Source organism: Oncorhynchus mykiss, chromosome 10 (assembly GCF_013265735.2).
Source record: "Oncorhynchus mykiss isolate Arlee chromosome 10, USDA_OmykA_1.1, whole genome shotgun sequence".
Lineage (NCBI taxonomy): Eukaryota > Metazoa > Chordata > Actinopteri > Salmoniformes > Salmonidae > Oncorhynchus > Oncorhynchus mykiss.
The window spans coordinates 50,949,011-50,970,695 of NC_048574.1; the positions used below are offsets into that span (position 1 = coordinate 50,949,011).

The following is a 21,685-nucleotide window of genomic DNA, read 5'->3' on the forward strand; positions in this document are numbered from 1 at the left end:
GCGGCACGTACTTCCGCCCCGCCGGACACTGAGGAGGCGCGGGTTCATCCCGTAACGCCCGCTCGATGTCCGCCTTCACGTTCTGGGAGCCCGGTCTATAAGATAACGTGAACCGGAATCGGGTGAAAAATATGGCCCACCTTGCCTGACGTGGGTTCAGTCTCCTAGCTGCCCGAATATACTCCAGATTTTGGTGGTCGGTCCAGATGAGAAAGTGGTGCTTAGCCCCCTCAAGCCAGTGTCTCCACACCTTCAGAGCCCTGACCACCGCTAACAACTCCCGGTCCCCCACATCATAGTTACGCTCCCCTGGGCTGAGCTTCCTCGAGAAGAAAGTGCAGGGGCGGAGTTTTGGTGGCGTACCCGGGTGCTGTGATAGCACGGCACCCACCCCAGCCTCGGATGCGTCCACCTCCACTATGAATGCTAGAGAGGGGTCCGGATGCGCCAACACGGGTGCATCCGTGAACAGCGCCTTCAACCTGTAGAAAGCTCCGTCCGCCTCTGCTGACCACCGCAACCGCACCGGGCCCCCCTTCAGCAGTGAGGTAATTGGAGCCGCTATCTGGCCAAAACCCCCGGATAAACCTCCGGTAGTAGTTGGCAAAACCCCAAAACCGCTGCACCTCATTTACCGTGGTCGGAGTCGGCCAATTACGCACGGCCTTACTGCGGTCACCCTCCATCTACACCCCCGAGGTGGAAATGCGATAACCCAGAAAGGAGACGGCTCGTTTGGAGAACACACACTTCTCAGCCTTGATGTATAGGTCATGCTCCAGCAGTCTACCAAGCACCTTGCGTACCAGAGACACATGCGCGGCGTGAGTGGCTGAGTAGATCAGAATGTCATTGATATAAACAACCACTCCCTGCCCGTGCAGGTCCCTGAGAATCTTGTCTACAAAGGATTGGAAAACGGCTGGAGCATTCTTTAACCCATACGGCATGACGCAGTACTCATAGTGGCCCGATGTGGTACTAAATGCGGTTTTCCACTCGTCTCCCTTCCGAATACGCACCAGACTATACGCGCTCCTGAGATCCAATTTTGGGAAGAACTGCACTCCCTGAAATGATTCCACTGCCATAGCAATGAGAGGTAGTGGGTAGCTGAACCCCACTGTGATGGCATTTAGACCTCTATAATCAATACACGGACGCAAACCTCCCTCCTTTTTCTTCACAAAAAAGAAACTCGAGGAGACGGGTGAGATGGAGGACCGAATGTACCCCTGTCCCAGAGACTCCATGACATATGTCTCCATAGCCAACGTCTCCTCTTGGGACAATGGGTACACGTGACTCTTGGGAAGCGCAGCGTTTACCTGGAGATCTATCACACAATCCCTTCCCGGTCGATGTAGTGGTAATTTAGTCGCCTTCTTTTTACTGAAAGCCAAATCGGCATACTCGGGGGGAATGTACACCATGGGACCCTGGTCTGGACTCTTCACCGACGTGGCACCGATGTAAACTCCCAGACACCTTCCAGAACACTCCTCTGACCACCCCTGGAGAACCCCCTGTCTCCACGAAAAGTTTAGATTGTGCCGGGCCAGCCAGGGAAACCCTAGCACCACTGGAAACGCAGGCGAATCAATAATATAGAGACTGATACGCTCCCTATGATTCCCCTGCGTTACCATGTCCAGTGGAACCGTGGTCTCCCTGACCACCCCTGACCCTAATAGACGGCTATCTAGGGAGTGCACGGGAAAGGGAGAATCTATCGGCACAAGCGGAACACCTAATTTAATAGCGAGTCCGCGATCCATAAAGTTCCCAGCTGCGCCTGAATCAACTAGCGCCCTATGCTGGGAAGAGGGGAAAAATTTAAGGAAAAAAAATCAAGACAAACATGTGACCAACAGGGGGTTCTTTGGTGCTGACTCACCTGGGGTGATCGAGAAGTGTTCCGCCTGCCATCTCGACTCCCAGACGGACCGATCGGCCGTGTGTCCTCTCCGACCACAGCTGGTGCAGGGGGAGCCTCCTCCTCCGGTACCCCTCGGCACAGCCCCTCCCCTGGGTGGTGGAACACACAGGACCCTCTCCGAACGCCCGCGGGCAGCCAGCAGATTGTCCAGTCGGATGGACATGTCAATCAGCTCATCCAGGGAAAGAGCAGTGTCCCGACACGCTAGCTCCCTGCGGACGTCCTCCCGGAGACTACACCGGTAGTGGTCGATAAGGGCCCTGTCGTTCCACCCAGATCCTGCTGCCAAGGTCCGGAACTCCAACACGTAATCCTGGGCGCTCCTCTTCTCCTGCCTGAGATGGAATAGTCGTTCTCACCGCTCGGCCATCAGGAGGGTGGTCAAACACGGCGCGGAAACGGCGGGAAAACTCTGGGTAGTGCTCCTTCGCCGAGTCTGGGCCATTCCAGACTGCGTTCGCCCACTCCAGAGCACGACCCGTGAGGCAGGAGATGAGGACACTCACCCTCTCCGCTCCCGAGGGAGTGGGTCTAACGGTGGCCAGGTACCGTTCCAGCTGGAGTAAGAACCCCTGGCACCCCGCCGCCGCTCCATCATAAACCCTCGGGAGCGTAAGACTGGAGTCTGGAGATGGGGAGATGGGGAGTCCTGAGCTGGGGGAGCCGAAGGTGGAGAGAGGAGACCACTCCCATCGGTCCATTCTCTCCATCACCTGATCCATAGCTGTTCCAATCCGTTTGAGAACGGTGGTATGATGTAGGACCCTTTCCTCCATCGATGGGAGAGGGTTGGCTGCTGCTCCTGCTGACTCCATTCTTTCGTGGTGCGGGATTCTGTAACGCTCCGGGTGTCGTGGGTGTGGAGTCAGACGCAGGAAACAGAGTGCGATGCTGTGCTCTTTAATTCACAAAACGCAACACAGGGTGCTCACAACCAAAATGCACGACCAGGAACAAACACGTTCCTCTACTACAAAACAGAAGGTCACAATAATTAATCCCGCACAAAGAACAAGGCGGGCCGGCTGACTAATAAAGCCTCACTAATTATACCCAACTCAAAACAGGTGTACTCAATAAACACATAAGGAGGGGGAGGAAAGAATCAGTGGCAGCTAGTAGACCGGTGACGACGACCGCCGAGCGCCACCCGAACGGGAAGGGGAGCCACCTTCGGTCGGAGTCGTGACACATAGACATGAAACACTGGTCACTTTAATAATCTTTGCATATTAATACAAATTAATTACTTAAAAATCATACAATGTGATTTTCTGGAATTTTTAAATTCCGTCTCTCACAGTTGAAGTGTACCTATGATACAAATTACAGACCTCTACATGCTTTGTAAGTAGGAAAACCTGCAAAATCGGCAGTGTATCAAATACTTGTTCTCCCCACTGTATGTAAATAAGGTATTTCTGTTTTTACTGTTAATACATTTGCAAAAAAATCTAAAAACCTATTTTTGCTTTGTCATTACGTGTAGATTGATGAGAACATATACTATTCTATCCTATGTATTCTTCAGATATACTACATATTCTATCCATATACTGTCCATAATATCTATACATTCCATCATGTTTATTATTGTATATTGTTAGATATTATTGCACTGTTGGTGCTAGGATCACAAGCATTTCGCTACACCCTGTTTTTGTTTTGTCATTATGTGTGTAAATTGATGAGGACAAAAAATGTATTTAAGCTATTTTAGAATAAGGCTGTAACGGGGTAGGGGAAGGGGGAGGGGTCTGAATACTTTCCGAATGCACTGTATAGTGTATATAGGGCATGTTGGGTCTGTAATGGCACAATTCTCAATACTATTCTCAACCATGTTTATTTTCATATTGGACCGCCATCTAGTGGCATACGGTCTGCTCCATCTCTGCTACAGAGACACAGGCAGTAACCTCAGCTCCCTCAGCAATTACAGAAGCTTATTGGTTTGATCCACAGTGAAGGTGTGCTCCTCTTTAGTGTCAGACAGCATTGTCACAGTACTGGAGGGACGAGAACAAAACACATGACCTGGTCACAAAAGTTTGATGTTCCAAAGAGAGATGAATGATTCTATAATAACTTCCTCCAAATTCTGAAATGAATGTATACTGTACCAACACCAGACTTGCCAATAGCATATATACAGTAGATTGTCTGTGAACATCATGGAAATAAATTGAAGATGCTGAAATGTTAGCAAGACAAAAAATAAAATTTTTACTGTTATACCTTTATTTCTTGCTATTGCATTTTGTACACATTCAGTGGCAAGAAAGAAAGGAGAGAAAACACTGGTTTGGCAAACTAATGTGTACACATCACATTCACAAATCCCACTTTGCAAAGCAGTCAAACTACAATGAGATTTCAGTGCGTGGTGACAAAAACAAAAAGGTACAGCACACAGGATATGTGCTAAGTAAGGTGTGCCGTGTAAGAGAAGCAGAATTGTCTGCAAGGACACAGATACTGATATGAACAATAAAGCAGCATTCAAAAAGCCTAGGCACTTGAAGCATGTGCAAATAGCTAGTGCAGTGCCAGTATGAGCTGTGCGTGGGAGCAATAAGAGCATTAGAATGAAAAAGGAAGAGAATGGAAAGCAGCTAATGACATCATCAACAAGACATATTTAACCCATCTACATGTTCTTTCATTCTGCACATACTAAAAACTAACATCAACAAACTATCAACTTACTAACTACTATCAGGACACGTGATGGTAGTGTGTATCAGAGACCCTGGTCCATTTCAAGTGCTAATTTCAGTTAATAATTTTTTTGTCCAGAAACATTTAGTTAGTTCATTTGATTTACTACCATAACTATCTCATTCATTCACCACCTGATCTTATTATCTAAATAGCTTTTCTATAATTTGTGCTTGTCCTAAAACAGCCTCAATTTCAGTGTGGTCTTCTAGACTCTGATCTCATTCACAGTGATTGGAGGTTTTTGAGGACAAAGATCTAGAATGACCTCCATGATGAGTCCTAAAAAAAAATGCTACAATAATTTTTTAATCTGCAAAGCATATGAAATACTTTTACTTGTTAATAACCTATATAATTATTTCCAAAATAATGCTATGGTGCAGTGAAAGTACAATTTGATCAATCATTTTTGGCAAGATACTTAATAATTAATAAAGATAATAAAGATACTTAATAATTTTCTAAAAAATAACATTACAAAATGTTGAATATAATTGTTGCCTATGGATTTTAATACATTATTACAATAACTAATAATGTGCCATGTGAAGCTGAGTATCAAAACATTTAACACAGTCATGACATGTCTTTAACTTTCAATGGCTAATCAGCAATCGGTAATTATGCAACACTAAGAGTAATGTTTCCTTTGATATACAATTTAGCTAAGCTCAAGCTTCTACTGTATGAAATCTACAAGAACATGTGGGAATGACAAAATGTAAACAAAACTTTCAAACTAGAGAGAGCATCAGATTTCTTTGCATCTATGAAAGGTTTCTTAATACTTTGAGATTGAAATAAAAGGCAAGAGTTGATCATTAACCAATTATTGAATAGTTACAACATACCACCTGACACATACCACCTGACACCTGACACATAAATATTTTAGCCATAGCATGGGATTGTCAACTTCCAACTTTCATTTCCATTTCAGCCAATATCTTAATGGTAATTCAGAGGAAATCCTTAAAGGTGCAATAGGCAGAAATCACTCTGCCATTTCCTGGTTACAAAAATTATAATAGTTGCCCTAATTTCAGTTTATGTGCCAAAACAAGTATTGATAATCATTGTACCATCTGAAATACTGCAATTTTTTTTTAAAGTACAAAAATAATGTATAATCAGCTCTTTATAGCTGGTGTTCAAAACCAAACGTAAAAGATACAAAAATAAACTTAAGCACGGGAAGCATAAATCGTTTCTATGTGAATTTGGTTGGGTCCCCCAAAAAGTTACATACAATATTGCAGCTTTAAGTGCCCCAGAATCAGGGGCTGTGAGCCAAATACACACGCTGATACGGTAGTGTTGGCCTTACTTTTCACCCCCCACTATCTCATCAATGCTACAGGGATGCTACAATGGGAATGGGTGATCATGTCCTAAAGAGATTCACAAAGGCTGTGTTTGCAAACTTGTCTGTCGCCCCTTCATTAAAGACCAAAATTGGTTACTGAAAATTGTGATTGAATAAAAAAATGAGACCAGTTTCATTTACGGAGCAAAAAATATACAGCTGTGCAATATACACTGAACAAAAATATAAAAGCTACATGTAAAATGTTTGTCCCATGTTTCATTATCTGAAATAAAAGATTTAATATGTTCCATATGCACAAAAAGCTTATTTCTCTCAAATGTTGTGCATACATTTGTTTACATTCCTATTAGTGAGCATTTCTCCTTTGCTAAGATAATCAATCCACTTGACAGATGTGTATTATCAAGAAGCTGATTAAACAGCATGATCATTACACAGGTGCACCTTGTGCTGGGGACAATAAAAGGCCACTCTAAAATGTGCAGTTTTGTCACACAAAAGAATTCCACAGATGTCTCAAGTTTTGAAGGAGTGTGCAATTGGCATGCTGACTGCAGGATGTACAACAGAGCTGTTGACAGATAATTTAATGTTCATTTCTCTACCATAAGCCGCTTCCAACGTAATTATAGAGAATTAGACAGTACATCCAACTAGCCTCATAGCCGCACACCACGTGTAACCACGCCAGCAAAGACCTCCACATCCGGCTTCTTCACCTGCGTGATCGTCTGAGACCAGCCACCTGGACAGCTGATGAAACTGAGGAGTATTTCTGTCCGTAATAAAGCCCTTTTGTGGAGAAAAACGTACTCTGATTGGTTGGGCATGGCTCCCCAGTGGGTGGGCTTGGCTCCCAAGTGGGTGGGCCTATGCCCTCGCAGGCCCACCCATGGCTGTGCACCTGCCCAGACATGTAAAATCCATAGGCCTAATGAATTCATGATTCATGAACTGATACATAAAATTACGCTGGATTCAAAACTTTGTTAAATAATTTAAATTATTATACAACCATCCCACCTCTGCAGATTTAGCTGTGAAGAGACAGAATCATTAGATAATTTGTTTTGGTACTGAAGAATTGCAACATTTACCTGGAGCTAACTCTGCAAAAAACCTGAGGGTGTTCAGAGATAGATGGGAGGGGTTGAATGAAGCTGAAGGGTTGTACTAAAAATAACAAGATAACTATTGTAAAATATACTGTGTCCGTACAATGTATATAGGTTCAGAACTTTTGTGAAACAGCACAGTTTAAAATTATATAGCAAATAAAACATCTAAACTGGATGGTCTTCAGAGATAGATGGGAGGAGTTGAGGGTAGGGGTAGCAGAAGGATGGGACAAAAATAAAGAAAATATAACTATTATAAAATATACTGTGTTCGTAAAATGTATATAGTATGTATAAACTGGAAGTAGAAGCCTAAGTGTTGTTGAACACTAGTTTACTCCAATTAGTGGAGGGGTGGTAGTGTTAGGGTAAAATAATAAAGGATAATATTTAAAATATATATATATATATAATTATATATATCTTTACACAAAGGCTGCTTTTAACTAATCTGATTGTTTAAAAAAAACGATTAGTGGAAAAATATCACTATTGGTCTGCCTGTGTAAACATAGCCATTGTGAATCTCTTTAGGATATGACCATCCATTCCAGTACTAGCATCCCTGAGCCAAAGGGCTGATATGAGCGTGAAAGTCTGGAAGTCCTGAAAGTTTGACTGATATAAAGAAATTGTTTGATAGGATTCTCACCTGATACACCATAAGCAAAGCCTAAAGTATAGAGAATAGATAGTACAGAATAAGAACTAGTCTGATGGATCAGTTTTTGAAGTGATCATTGAAGTGGTCAGAAAACAGTGAATATGGAGCCACAGCCTCCAACGTACCACTGTTTCACACTCATTACACATTGTCTATGATCTCAGTAAATTGTAGTTATTATTGTGAACTATAATAATGATATGAAAATCTGTTTAAAAACATTTAATAACATCTAGCTATCTGTACATTGAAAGGAGGTCAGGGAGAGAGGAGACCCGTAGTTACAGGAAGTGACATCACAAGGGACAGAAGAAATAGCCCGGTATGGAACATCACGCTGAGGGCTGAACAGATTGGAAGAATTCCTAGACAGACAAAAACAGACCATCAGATTTAAACACTTGTACACAAACACAACAAACAAACCCCTGCAACAAAGAAAATTGCATTTAGAAAAATGCTAATATTATCTACCACATCAAGAGTCATTACTGAAAGATCATGTCATCACACTTCTCTTTCAATTACACTTCGCTACTAGTTTTTGATTTCATACTCATTTTCCAGATAAAAATTATTCAAATGCCTTTCGAAATGCACATTTCATCTGTATGGATGTGCAATAACACAAGAACAAATAGGTCTACATGTACACAAAGAGATCCACAAAGATAATTTCTTGGAAATACTTTCATAATTCTTGTCTACCCTACTACATATTTGATTGAGTAAATTCATACAGTGCCTTGCGAAAGTATTCGGCCCCCTTGAATTTTGCGACCTTTTGCCACATTTCAGGCTTCAAACATAAAGATATAAAATTGTATTTTTTTTGTGAAGAATCAACAACAAGTGGGACACAATCATGAAGTGGAACGACATTTATTGGATATTTCAAACTTTTTTAACAAATCAAAAACTATAAAATTGGGCGTGCAAAATTATTCAGCCCCTTTACTTTCAGTGCAGCAAACTCTCTCCAGAAGTTCAGTGAGGATCTCTGAATGATCCAATGTTGACCTAAATGACTAATGATGATAAGTACAATCCACCTGTGTGTAATCAAGTCTCCGTATAAATGCACCTGCACTGTAATAGTCTCAGACGTCCGTTAAAAGCGCAGAGAGCATCATGAAGAACAAGGAACACACCAGGCAGGTCCGAGATACTGTTGTGAAGAAGTTTAAAGCCGGATTTGGATACAAAAAGATTTCCCAAGCTTTAAACATCCCAAGGAGCACTGTGCAAGCGATAATATTGAAATGGAAGGAGTATCAGACCACTGCAAATCTACCAAAACCTGGCCGTCCCTCTAAACTTTCAGCTCATACAAGGACAAGACTGATCAGAGATGCAGCCAAGAGGCCCTTGATCACTCTGGATGAACTGCAGAGATCTACAGCTGAGGTGGGAGACTCTGTCCATAGGACAACAATCAGTCGTATATTGCACAAATCTGGCCTTTATGGAAGAGTGGCAAGAAGAAAGACATTTCTTAAAGATATCCATAAAAAGTGTCGTTTAAAGTTTGCCACAAGCCACCTGGGAGACACACCAAACATGTGGAAGAAGGTGCTCTGGTCAGATGAAACCAAAATTGAACTTTTTGGCAACAATGCAAAATGTTATGTTTGGCGTAAAAGCAACACAGCTGAACACACCATCCCCACTGTCAAACATGGTGGTGGCAGCATCATGGTTTGGGCCTGCTTTTCTTCAGCAGGGACAGGGAAGATGGTTAAAATTGATGGGAAGATGGATGGAGCCAAATACAGGACCATTCTGGAAGAAAACCTGATGGAGTCTGCAAAAGACCTGAGACTGGGACGGAGATTTGTCTTCCAACAAGACAATGATCCAAAACATAAAGCAAAATCTACAATGGAATGGTTCAAAAATAAACATATCCAGGTGTTAGAATGGCCAAGTCAAAGTCCAGACCTGAATCCAATCGAGAATCTGTGGAAAGAACTGAAAACTGCTGTTCACAAATGCTCTCCATCCAACCTCACTGAGCTCGAGCTGTTTTGCAAGGAGGAATGGGAAAACATGTCAGTCTCTCGATGTGCAAAACTGATAGAGACATACCCCAAGCGACTTACAGCTGTAATCGCAGCAAAAGGTGGCGCTACAAAGTATTAACTTAAGGGGGCTGAATAATTTTGCACGCCCAATTTTTCAGTTTTTGATTTGTTAAAAAAGTTTGAAATATCCAATAAATGTCGTTCCACTTCATGATTGTGTCCCACTTGTTGTTGATTCTTCTCAAAAAAATACAGTTTTATATCTTTATGTTTGAAGCCTGAAATGTGGGAAAAGGTCGCAAAGTTCAAGGGGGCCGAATACTTTCGCAAGGCACTGTATCTTTGGGCAACCCACCGAACAACTCCAATGCTGTATATGTTTGCATTTTTTTGCAATAATTTATGTTTGTAAGTGTATATGTTTGCACCATCAACTACATTGACTCCCCTCTCCTTCCCACTCCTATCTCAGTTTTCCTTCCTCCTGATCATCCCTGTACCCATGATGACTCACGCTGGTGTACAGCCATGCTGTTCTCCTTCCAGGTAGACCCCTGGTACACCCTGCAGGTGTAGGTGTAGGGCTTATCGTCCGCCATCGGAGCCCAGGTGAGGCGACACACGGTGGGGTTGACCAGGCTCACGTTGGCCCTCCTGCGGTTGTCTGTGGACACCAGGGACACAGCGTTGGGGTAGGTGCTGCCCACCTATTGTGAATGAGATTTTTTTTCTTAATTTACTTGTTTCAGTGTTCCACTGTGATTATTTTCAGCAACAGTGGCAAAGTTAGCGTGGTAGTGGGCATATTAAAGCTAATTTCTTGCAATTCTACACATTTTGTTATGGGGCGTAGAGAACATTTGATAGTTTCAAAACGAATTACCTGTAATTCTACACATTTTGCCAATTGGCAGATGCTATTCTTATGCTATCTGAGTGACTCAAACATTGTAACAAAATCAATGGGGGCCTCATGACATTTTTGGTATTTTAGATTCTCACTGTCTGTCTAGTTTTCCCTTTGGTGATTCTTAGTTCTCAAAAATGATCTTATTTTTAAATATATTGCTCCATTTCTCACATCCTGATCAGTTTCACCTGTCCTTGTTATTGTCCACTCCCTCCAGGTGTCGCTTGTTTTCCCCAGTGGATTTATCCCTGTGTTCCCTGTATCTCTGTGCCAGTTCATCTTGTATGTTTAGTCAAGTCAACCAGCATGTTTTTCCCGTACTCCTTTTGCTATTCTCCCTTTTCTAGTCCTCCCGGTTTTGACCCTGTCCTGTTTCTGGACTCTGTACCCGCCTACCTGATCATTCTGCCTGCCTTGACCACGAGTCTGTCTGCCACTCTGTACCTCCTGGACTCTGATCTGGTTTTGACCTTTTTGGCTGTCCATGACCATTCTATTGCCTACCCCTTTGGATTAATAAACAGTGTAAGACTCCAGACATCTGTCTCCTGTGTCTGCATTTGGGTCTCTCCTTGTGCCTTGATACCATTATATTTTCTACATACTTTCTATCTGATTTAGTCACACTTAAACGTCTAAAATCAACAGTGTGCCGCTGCTAAATACATATAGGGGAAGATTAAGGATAAATGCAATAAAATAAATAATTAAATTAATTAATAAATATACACTGAGTGTACAAAATATTAGGAACACCTTCCTAATATTGAGTTGCACCCCTTTTCCCCTCAGACCAGCCTCAATTCGTTGGGGCATGGACTCTACAAGGTGTCAAAAGCATTCCATTTAGACTCCAATGCTTCCCACAGTTGGCTGGATGGTGGACCATTCCTGATACACACGGGAAACTGTTGAGCTTGAAAAATCCAGCAGCGTTGCAGTTCTTGACACACTCAAACCAGTACGTGTGCCTGGCACCTACTACCATACCCCGTTCAAAGGCACTTAAATCTTTTGTCTTGCCCATTCACCCTTTGAATTGCACACATACACAATCTATGCCTCAATTCTCTCAAGGCTTAAACATCCTTCTTTAACCTGCCTCCTCCCCTTCATCTACACTGATTTAAAGTGGATTTAACATCTATAAGGGATAATAGCTTTCACCTAGATTCACCTCGTCAGTCTATGATATGGAAATAGCAGGTGTTCCTCATGTTTTTACACTCAGTGTAAATAAGAGAACAAAAATCTATCAAAAACAATCAAATCCCACCAGTCGGCTGTCCTGCTTGTACTCGCAGTAGGGACCTAGGTGTGCAGGGTTGTCTTCCACAGGGAACTCACAGTCCACCCGCAGGTTGCGCTCCATGTAGGTGAGGCAGGGGTACATCTGAGGACCCCGGGGAGTCCAGAAGAACCCCGAGGTTGTGGAGACCAATGCTAGGACACACAGAATAAGAGGCAATAAGAAACATCCTTGAGAATCACATCACAGGATGTATTGATAAGAAATGTAAACAATAATACAGAGGAAATAGTTCATAGCCAAAGGAAGATTAGAAAGCAGGTTTTGTAGACCCCCCCCAAAAAGCCAGATGATTGCCATGCAGAGTGAGTGCATTACCTAGGAGGAGATATGGGGTGGCAGAGAGATGCGACTCCATGGCACCTGCTGGCTCGTGTGTACTCGGCCCGGTAAACTGAAGTACGTTCAGATGCTCTGCGTGAGAAATTTCAACAAAGACCACTGTGAATAGTGGTATAGACTTACATCCCAACTAAGAACCAGAAGTGAAATAAAAAAAATACCTTCACATTGCATGCCTTATCAAGAGCACACTACTTACATGATGATCCCAACAGGAGAAAATAATATTTTGGCTGTTAAAACTCGGCATTGTAGCCAAAATGACAGTGGACATCTATTTTGTAGAGTAGGCTAAAGAGCCCACACAGCCAGCACAATCTACATAATATTTTCGTCTAAACCGGACCAACATAAATCCTAAGAGCCTGCGGGGAGACAAGCCTACGCCCAATGCGGTCTCGTCTTCAATAACACTGCACCAAACCGGCTTCTATGAAACAGCACGTTTACAACCTTATTGAGAGCTTAAATAGAAGACACCTTGAAAGCGTCTCGAAAAGGGCGATTTGCTAGAGCCTACTATTTCCGATGGTGCATTATACCCAATTGTAGAATTACAGCATATAACATTATCAAATAGTCAATCAAATAAATCTGTCGCATTTACCTGATGGAAGTGGGTAACTCGTGCTTCTTTGCCCTAGGTCAAAGCCGTGACGTCCTGTCCTGATACAGCATAGGCTATCCCGCAAGGAGATGCGAAGTAGCCTAGCGTGCTGACACCTTCGTATATACAGTCATTGGCTGATACAGTCCCAGAGTATGGAGGGCGTGAGCGATTATATGGCTGCTGTGCAGTCCAGCCTGGTCTCATAGATTAGAGGTAACAGTAAACATAAATACACGACACTCAAATTAGTATGATCAAATCAAATTGTATTTCTCGCATGCGCCTAATACACCTGCTTTAGACTTTACCATGAAATACTTGCTCAGAGCCCTTCCCAACGATGCAGAGCTTAAAAACAATAAAACAAGGAATAAAATAAAATACAAAAGAAGGGAGCTATATACAGAGAGCACCAGTACAAGACCAACGTGCAGAGAGAGGTACAAGGTATGAGGTAGATACAGTGCATTCGAGGAAAGAATTCAGCCTTATTCTAAAATTAATTGAATTAATTAATTGAATGATTTTTAAGTAATTCATTTGCATTTTATTGCATGCAATAAGTATTTGCTACATCAGAAAAGCATAACTTAATATTTGGTATAGAAACCTTTGTTTGCAATTACAGAGATCATACGTTTCCTGTAGTTCTTGACCAGGTTTGCACACACTGCAGCAGGGATTTTGGCCCACTCCTCCATACAGACCTTCTCCAGATCCTTCAGGTTTCGGGGCTGTCACTGGGCAATACGGACTTTCAGCTCCCTCCAAAGATGTTCTATTGGGTTCAGGTCTGGAGACTGGCAAGGCCACTCCAGGACCTTGAGATGCTTCTTACGGAGCCACACCTTAGTTGTCATTGCTGTGTGTTTCGGGTCGTTGTCATGCTGGAAGACCCAGCCACGACCCATCTTCAATGCTCTTACTGAGGGAAGGATGTTGTTGGCCAAGATCTCGCAATACACGGCCCCATCCATCCTCCCCTCAATACGGTGCAGTCGTCCTCTCCCCTTTGCAGAAAAGCATCCCCAAAGAATGATGTTTCCACCTCCATGCTTCACGGTTGGGATGGTGTTCTTGGGGTTGTATTCATCCTTCTTCTTCCTCCAAACACGGCGAGTGGAGTTTAGACCAAAAAGCTCTATTTTTGTCTCATCAGACCACATAACCTTCTCCCATTCCTCCTCTGGATCACCCAGATGGTCATTGGCAAACTTCAGACGGGCCTGGACATGCGCTGGCTTGAGCAGGGGGACCTTGCGTGCGCTGCAGGATTTTAATCCATGACGGCATAGTGTGTTACTAATGGTTTTCTTTGAGACTGTGGTACCAGGTCCTGCCGTGTAGTTCTGGGCTGATCCCTCACCTTCCTCATGATCATTGATGCCCCACGAGGTGAGATCTTGCATGGAGCCCCAGACCGAGGGTGATTGACCGTCATCTTGAACTTCTTCCATTTTCTAATAATTGCGCCAACAGTTGTTGCCTTCTCACCAAGCTAATACAGGTAATGAGTGGAGAGCAGGAGGGCTTCTTAAAGAAAAACTAACAGGTCTGTGAGAGCCGGAATTCTTACTGGTTGGTAGGTGATCAAATACTTATTGCATGCAATACAATGCAAATGAATGACTTAAAAATCATACAATGTGATTTTCTGTATTTTTGTTTTAGATTCAGTCTCTCACAGTTGAAGTGTACCTATGATAAAAATTACAGACCTCTACATGCTTTGTAGGTAGGAAAACCTGCAAAATCGTCAGTGTATCAAATACTTGTTCTCCCCACTGGAAATATATATTTATATATAAAACTTTAATATCACATTTACATAAGTATTCAGACTTAAGTATTCAGATTTAAGAGGGCACCGACAGAGATGGTCGCTTCGCTTCAGGTCCTTAAGAAACTATGCAGTTATTTGTTTTTATGTATTATTTTAAGTATTATTTCTTACATTGTTAGCCCAGGAAATCTCAAGTGTTATTACATACAACCGGGAAGAAATATTGGATATTAAATTGATGACAACTTACCAACATTCTACCAGGAATACGTATTTCCCGAAGCGGATCCTTTGTTTGGACCTCCCTGGACATGGGATCTTATCCCAGAGGCTGACCCAAAACAACGCAGCTGCCGCAGGAGATGCAGACGGAGCGGCCTACTGGTCAGACTCAGAATGCGAGCACACCATCTATCGCTCCAGAGCATATTACTCGCCAATGTCCAATCTCTAGATAACAAGGAGGGCAAAGAGAGAGATTGTAACAAACTATAACAGGAAACGCCCGTGCTCAGGTCCGTCCAACGCTGGTCTGACCAATTGGATACCACGCTTCAGGATTGCTTCGATCACGTGAACTGGGATATGTTCTGGATAGCCTCAGACAACAACATTAATGTATACGCTGACTCGGTAAGCGAGTTTATCAGCAAGTGCATCGGAGATGTTATACCCACTGTGACTATTAAAACATTTCCCGAACCAGAAACCGTGGATTGATGGCAGCATTCGCGCAAAACTGAAAGCACAAACCACTGCTTTTAATCATGGCAAGGCGACTGGAAACATGACCGAATACAAACAGTACAGCTATTCCCTCCGTAAGGCAATCAAACAAGCAAAGCGTCAGTATAGAGATAAAGTAGCCACAATTCAACGGCTCAAACACGAGACGTATGTGGCAGGGTCTACAGTCAGTCACACATTACAAAAAGAAAACCAACTCCGTCGCAGACATCGACGTCTTGCTCCCAGACAAATTAAACAACTTCTTTGCTCGCTTTGAGGACAATACAGTGCCACTGACACGGCCCGCTACCAAAGCCTGTGGGCTCTCATTCTCCGTGGCCAACGTGAGTAAAACATTTAAACGTGTTAACCCTCACAAGGCATGCGCAGACCAGCTGGCTGGTGTGTTTACGAACATATTAAATAATTCCCTATCCCTGTCTGTTGTCCCCACATGCTTCAAGTTGGCCACCACTGTTCCTGTTCCCAAGGAAGCTAAGGTAATTGAACTAATAGACTATCGCCCCGTTGCAGTCACTTCTGTCATCATGAAGTGCTTTGAGAGACTAGTCAAGGAGCATATCACCCCCACCCTACCTGATACCCTAGACCCACTCCAATTTGCATACCACCCCAATAGGTCCACTGACGATGCAATCGCCATCACACTGCACACTGCCCTATCCCATCTGGACAAGAGGATTACCTATGTAAGAATGTTGTTCACTGACTACAGCTCAGCATTTAATACCATAGTACCCTCCAAACTCGTCATTAAGCTTGAGACCCTGGGTCTCGACCCCGCCCTGTGTAACTGGGTCCTGGACTTTCTGACGGGCCGACCCCAGGTGGCGAAGGTAGGAAACAACATCTACACTTAGCTGATCCTCAACACTGGGACCCCATAAGGGTGCGTTCTCAGCCCTCTCCTGTACTCCCTGTTCACCCATGACTGCGTGGCCATGCACGTTTCCAACTCAATCATCAAGTTTGCAGACGACACAACAGTGATAGGCTTGATTACCAACAACAACGAGACGGCCTATAGGGAGGAGGTGAGTGCCCTCGGAGTGTGGTGTCAGGAAAATAACCTCTCACTCAATGTCAACAAAACAAAGGAGATGATTGTGGACTTCAGAAAACAGCAGAGGGAGCACACCCCCCATCCACATCGATGGAACAGTAGTGGAGAAGGTGGAAAGTTTTAAGTTCCTCTGAGTACACATCACGGACAAACTGAAAGGGTCCACCCACACAGACAGCATGGTGAAGAAGGCGAAAGAGAAAATGTTGACTTGTCACTTAAAAACTCACAAACTTTTACAGATGCACAATCGGGAGCATCCTGTCAGGCTGTATGGCCTGGTATGGCAACTGCACCACCTCAACTGCAAGGCTCTCCAGAGGGTAGTGCGGTCTGCACAACGCATCACCAGGGGCAAACTACCTTCCCCTCAGGACACCTGAGGACACCTAAATGCACCTGCACTGTGATAGTCTCAGAGGTCCGTTAAAAGCGCAGAGAGCATCATGAAGAACAAGGAACACACCAGGCAGGTCCGAGATACTGTTGTGAAGAAGTTTAAAGCCGGATTTGGATACAAAAAGATTTCCCAAGCTTTAAACATCCCAAGGAGCACTGTGCAAGCGATAATATTGAAATGGAAGGAGTATCAGACCACTGCAAATCTACCAAGACCTGGCCGTCCCTCTAAACTTTCAGCTCATACAAGGAGAAGACTGATCAGAGATGCAGCCAAGAGGCCCATGATCACTCTGGATGAACTGCAGAGATCTACAGCTGAGGTGGGAGACTCTGTCCATAGGACAACAATCAGTCGTATATTGCACAAATCTGGCCTTTATGGAAGAGTGGCAAGAAGAAAGCCATTTCTTAAAGATATCCATAAAAAGTGTCATTTAAAGTTTGCCACAAGCCACCTGGGAGACACACCAAACATGTGGAAGAAGGTGCTCTGGTCAGATGAAACCAAAATTGAACTTTTTGGCAACAATGCAAAACGTTATGTTTGGCGTAAAAGCAACACAGCTGAACACACCATCCCCACTGTCAAACATGGTGGTGGCAGCATCATGGTTTGGGCCTGCTTTTCTTCAGCAGGGACAGGGAAGATGGTTAAATTGATGGGAAGATGGAAGGAGCCAAATACAGGACCATTCTGGAAGAAAACCTGATGGATTCTGCAAAAGACCTGAGACTGGGACGGAGATTTGTCTTCCAACAAGACAATGATCCAAAACATAAAGCAAAATCTACAATGGAATGGTTCAAAAATAAACATATCCAGGTGTTAGAATGGCCAAGTCAAAGTCCAGACCTGAATCCAATCGAGAATCTGTGGAAAGAACTGAAAACTGCTGTTCACAAATGCTCTCCATCCAACCTCACTGAGCTCGAGCTGTTTTGTAAGGAGGAATGGGAAAACATTTCAGTCTCTCGTTGTGCAAAACTGATAGAGACATACCCCAAGCGACTTACAGCTGTAATCGCAGCAAAAGGTGGCGCTACAAAGTATTAACTTAAGGGGGCTGAATAATTTTGCACGCCCAATTTTTCAGTTTTTGATTTGTTAAAAAAGTTTGAAATATCCAATAAATGTCCTTCCACTTCATGATTGTGTCCCACTTGTTGTTGATTCTTCACAAAAAAATACAGTTGTATATCTTTATGTTTGAAGCCTGAAATGTGGCAAAAGGTTGCAAAGTTCAAGGGGGCCGAATACTTTCGCAAGGCACTGTATATACTGTTCTATACCATTGACTGCATCTTGCCTATGCCGCACGGCCATCGCTCATCCATATACAGTTGAAGTCGGGTGTTTACATACAGCTTAGCCAAATACATTTAATCTCAGTTTTTCACAATTCCTGACATTTAATCATAGTAAAGATTCCCTATCTTAGGTCAGTTAGGATCACCACTTTATTTTAAGAATGTGAAATGTCAGAATAATAGTAGAGAGAACAAATTATTTATTTCATCACATTCCCACTGGGTCAGAAGTTTACAGACACGCAATGCTATTTGGTAGCATTGCCTTTAAATAGTTTAACTTGGATCAAACGTTTTGAGTAGCCTTCCACAAGCTTCCCACAATAAGTTGGGTGAAGTTTGGCCCATTCCTCCTGTGTAACTGAGTCAGGTTTGTAGGCCTCCTTGCTCTCACACGCTTTTTCAGTTGTGCCCACACATTTTCTATGGGATTGAGGTCAGGGCTTTGTGATGGCCACTCCAATACCTTGACTTTGTTGTCCTTAAGCCATTTTGCCACAACTGTGGAAGTATGCTTGAGGTCATTGTCCATTTGGAAGACCCATTTGCAACCAAGCTTTAACTTCCTGACTGATGTGATGTCTTGAGATGTTGCTTCAATATATCCACATCATTTTCCTGACTCATGATGCCATCTATTTTGTGAAGTGCACGGTCCCTCCTGCAGCAAAGCACCCCCCACAACATGATGCTGCCACCCCCTTGCCTCATGATTGGGATTGTGTTCTTTGGCTTGCGTGGTCCCATGATTTTTATACTTACTATTGTTTGTACAGATGAACATGGTACCTTCAGGTGTTTGGAAAATACTCCCAAGGATGAACAAGACTTGTGGTGGTCTCCAATTTTCTTTCTGTCTTGGCTGATTTCTTTTGATTTTCCCATGATGTCAAGCAAAGAGGAACTGAGTTTGAAGGTAGGCCTTGAAATACATCCACGGGTACACCTCCAATTGTCTCAAATTATGTCAGAAGCTTTTAAAGCCATGACATAATTTTATGGAATTTTCCAAGCTGTTTAAAGGCATAGTCAACTTAGTGTATGTAAACTTCTGGCCCACTGAAATTGTGATACAGTGAAATAATCTGTCTGTAAACAATTGTTGGAAAAATTACTTTTGTCATGCACAAAGTAGATGCCCTAGCCGACTTGCCAAAACTATAGTTTGTTAACAAGAAATTTGTGGAGTGGTTGAAAAACAAGTTTTAATGACTCCAACCTCAGTGTATGTGAACCTTTGACTTCAACTGTGTGTGCATAAGGTAGTTGTTGTGAGTTTGTTAGAATACTTGTTAGATATTACTGCATTGTCGGAACTAGAAGCACAGGCATTTTGCTACACTCACATCTGCTAACCATGTGTATGTGACCAATAACATTTGATTTGATTTGACCCTTTACTCAGTACGTTTTTGAAGCACCTTTGCCAGCGATTACAGACTCAATTCTTCATGGGTATGATGCTACAATCTTGGCACACCTGTATTTGGGGAATTTCTCACATTCTTCTCTGCAGATCCTCTCAAGGTCTGTCAGGTTGGAAGGGGAGTGTCGCTGCACAGGTGTTTTGAGGTCTCTCCAGAGATGTTCGATCGAGTTCAAGTCCAGGCTCTGGTTGGGGCACTCAAGGACATTCAGAGAGTTGTCCAGAAGCCACTCCTGCGTTGTCTTGGCTGTGTGCCTAAGGTCGTTGTCGTGTTGGAAGGTGAACCTTCGCCCCCAGTCTGAGGTCCTGGGAACTCAGTCCACCCCCAGGTTGTGCTCCATGTAGGTGAGGCAGGGGAACATCTGAGGACCCCGGGGAGTCCAGAAGAACCCAGATGTTGTGTAGACCAATGTTAGGACGCACAGAATAAGTGGCAATAAGAGACATCCTTGAGAATCACATCACAGGATGTAATGATACGAAACGTAAACAATAATACACAATCCTGTCTCGGAGCTCTATGGACAATTCCTTCGACCTCATGGCTTGGGTTTTGCTCTGACATGCACTGTCAACGGTGGGAACTCATATAGACAGGTTTGTGCCTTTCTAAATCATGTCCAATCAATTGAATTTACCGCAGGTGGACTCCAATCAAGAAAAACTTCAAGGATGATAATTGGAAACAGGATGCATCTGAGATCAATTTCGAGTCTCATTGCAAAGGGTTTGAATTCTTAAGTAAATTATCTATTTTATTTACAAAAATGTCTAAAAATCCTGTTTTCGCTTTGTCATTGTAACGGCTTTCTTCTGTGGACGAAGGATCGGACCAAAGCGCTGCGTGGTTAGTGTTCAACATGTTTAATAAACGTGAACACTACAAAATACGAAAACAACAAATGTGAAAAACCGAAACAGTCCTATCTGGTGCATAGACACAAAGACAGAAGACAACCACCCACAAAACCCAACACAAAACAGGCTACCTAAATATGTTTACCAATCAGAGACAATGACTAACACCTGCCTCTGATTGAGAACCACATCAGGCCAAACATAGAAATGGGAAAACTAGACACACAACATAGAATGCCCACTCAGCTCACATCCTGACCAACACTAAAACAAAGAAAACACAAAAGAACTATGGTCAGAACTTGACAGTCATTGAAATGTCATTTAATTCATTTTAGAATAAGGCTGTAAAGTATATATTTTTTTTAAGTCAAGGGGTCTGAATGCATTGTATGTACATGAGTCCAGAGACCATGGTGTTGAACGCTGAGCTGTAGTCTATGAACAGCATTCTCCATAGTGATTTCCCCTCTTGTCCAAGTGGGAGAGGGCAGTGTGTAATTAACATTGTGTCATCTGTGGATCTGTTGGGGCAGTATGCCCATTGCACTGGATCTAGGGTAACTGGGATGATAGTGTTTATGTGTGTCATGACCAGCCTTTCAAAGCACTTCATAATTACAGATGTGAGTGCTACAGGGCGATAGTCATTTAGGCTCTGGGGAAAAGGGACAATGGTGGTCAGCTTGAAACATGTTGGGATTACAGACTGGGACAAGGAGAGATTGAAAATGTCCAAGAAGACACTTGCCAGCTGGTTTGCTCATTCTTTGGGAACATACCCTGGTATTGCGTCTGGCCTGGCAACCTTGTGGTTGTAAACCTGTTAAAACACTTTGCTCACATCAGATCACTCAGTCATACATAAAAACAGTGGCTTTTAAACAAGGCACAGTGAACATAAAAGGCATTTAGCTCATTTGGGAGCTCTGCATCGCTGTGCAAATGATGTCATCATCTGCCAGCACTACCACATACATAGCTTTGGAGCCAGGGTAAAAGGATTCCACCTTCCTCTTATATTGTTCTTTTGCATGTTTTATGTATTGTCGGAGGTCGTAGCGGGCTTTATTGTATGTGTCCATGTCCGTGTCCGTGTCCCGTTCCTTGTAAGCGGTAGCGCTA

The 21,685-nt window shown here is 43.2% G+C and overlaps 1 protein-coding gene across 2 annotated transcripts; it reads right to left on the bottom strand.

Moving 5' to 3' along the window:
• Positions 1 to 4,157: 4,157 nt before the first annotated feature.
• On the bottom strand, positions 4,158 to 13,176 carry si:ch211-215c18.3. 2 transcript variants are annotated; one of them, XM_036933331.1, is made up of 5 exons: positions 12,968 to 13,176; positions 12,337 to 12,432; positions 11,986 to 12,152; positions 10,314 to 10,506; positions 4,158 to 8,140 (listed from the first exon to the last, which is right to left on the bottom strand). In XM_036933331.1, exons 2-5 carry the CDS (start codon positions 12,374 to 12,376, stop codon positions 8,034 to 8,036), a joined length of 507 nt encoding a protein of 168 aa, XP_036789226.1. In that variant the 5' UTR covers positions 12,377 to 12,432; positions 12,968 to 13,176; the 3' UTR covers positions 4,158 to 8,033. The 2 variants fall into 2 exon arrangements, with proteins under 2 accessions (XP_036789226.1, XP_036789227.1); XM_036933332.1 differs by lacking the exon at positions 12,968 to 13,176 and adding an exon at positions 12,560 to 12,932.
• Positions 13,177 to 21,685: the final 8,509 nt, after the last annotated feature.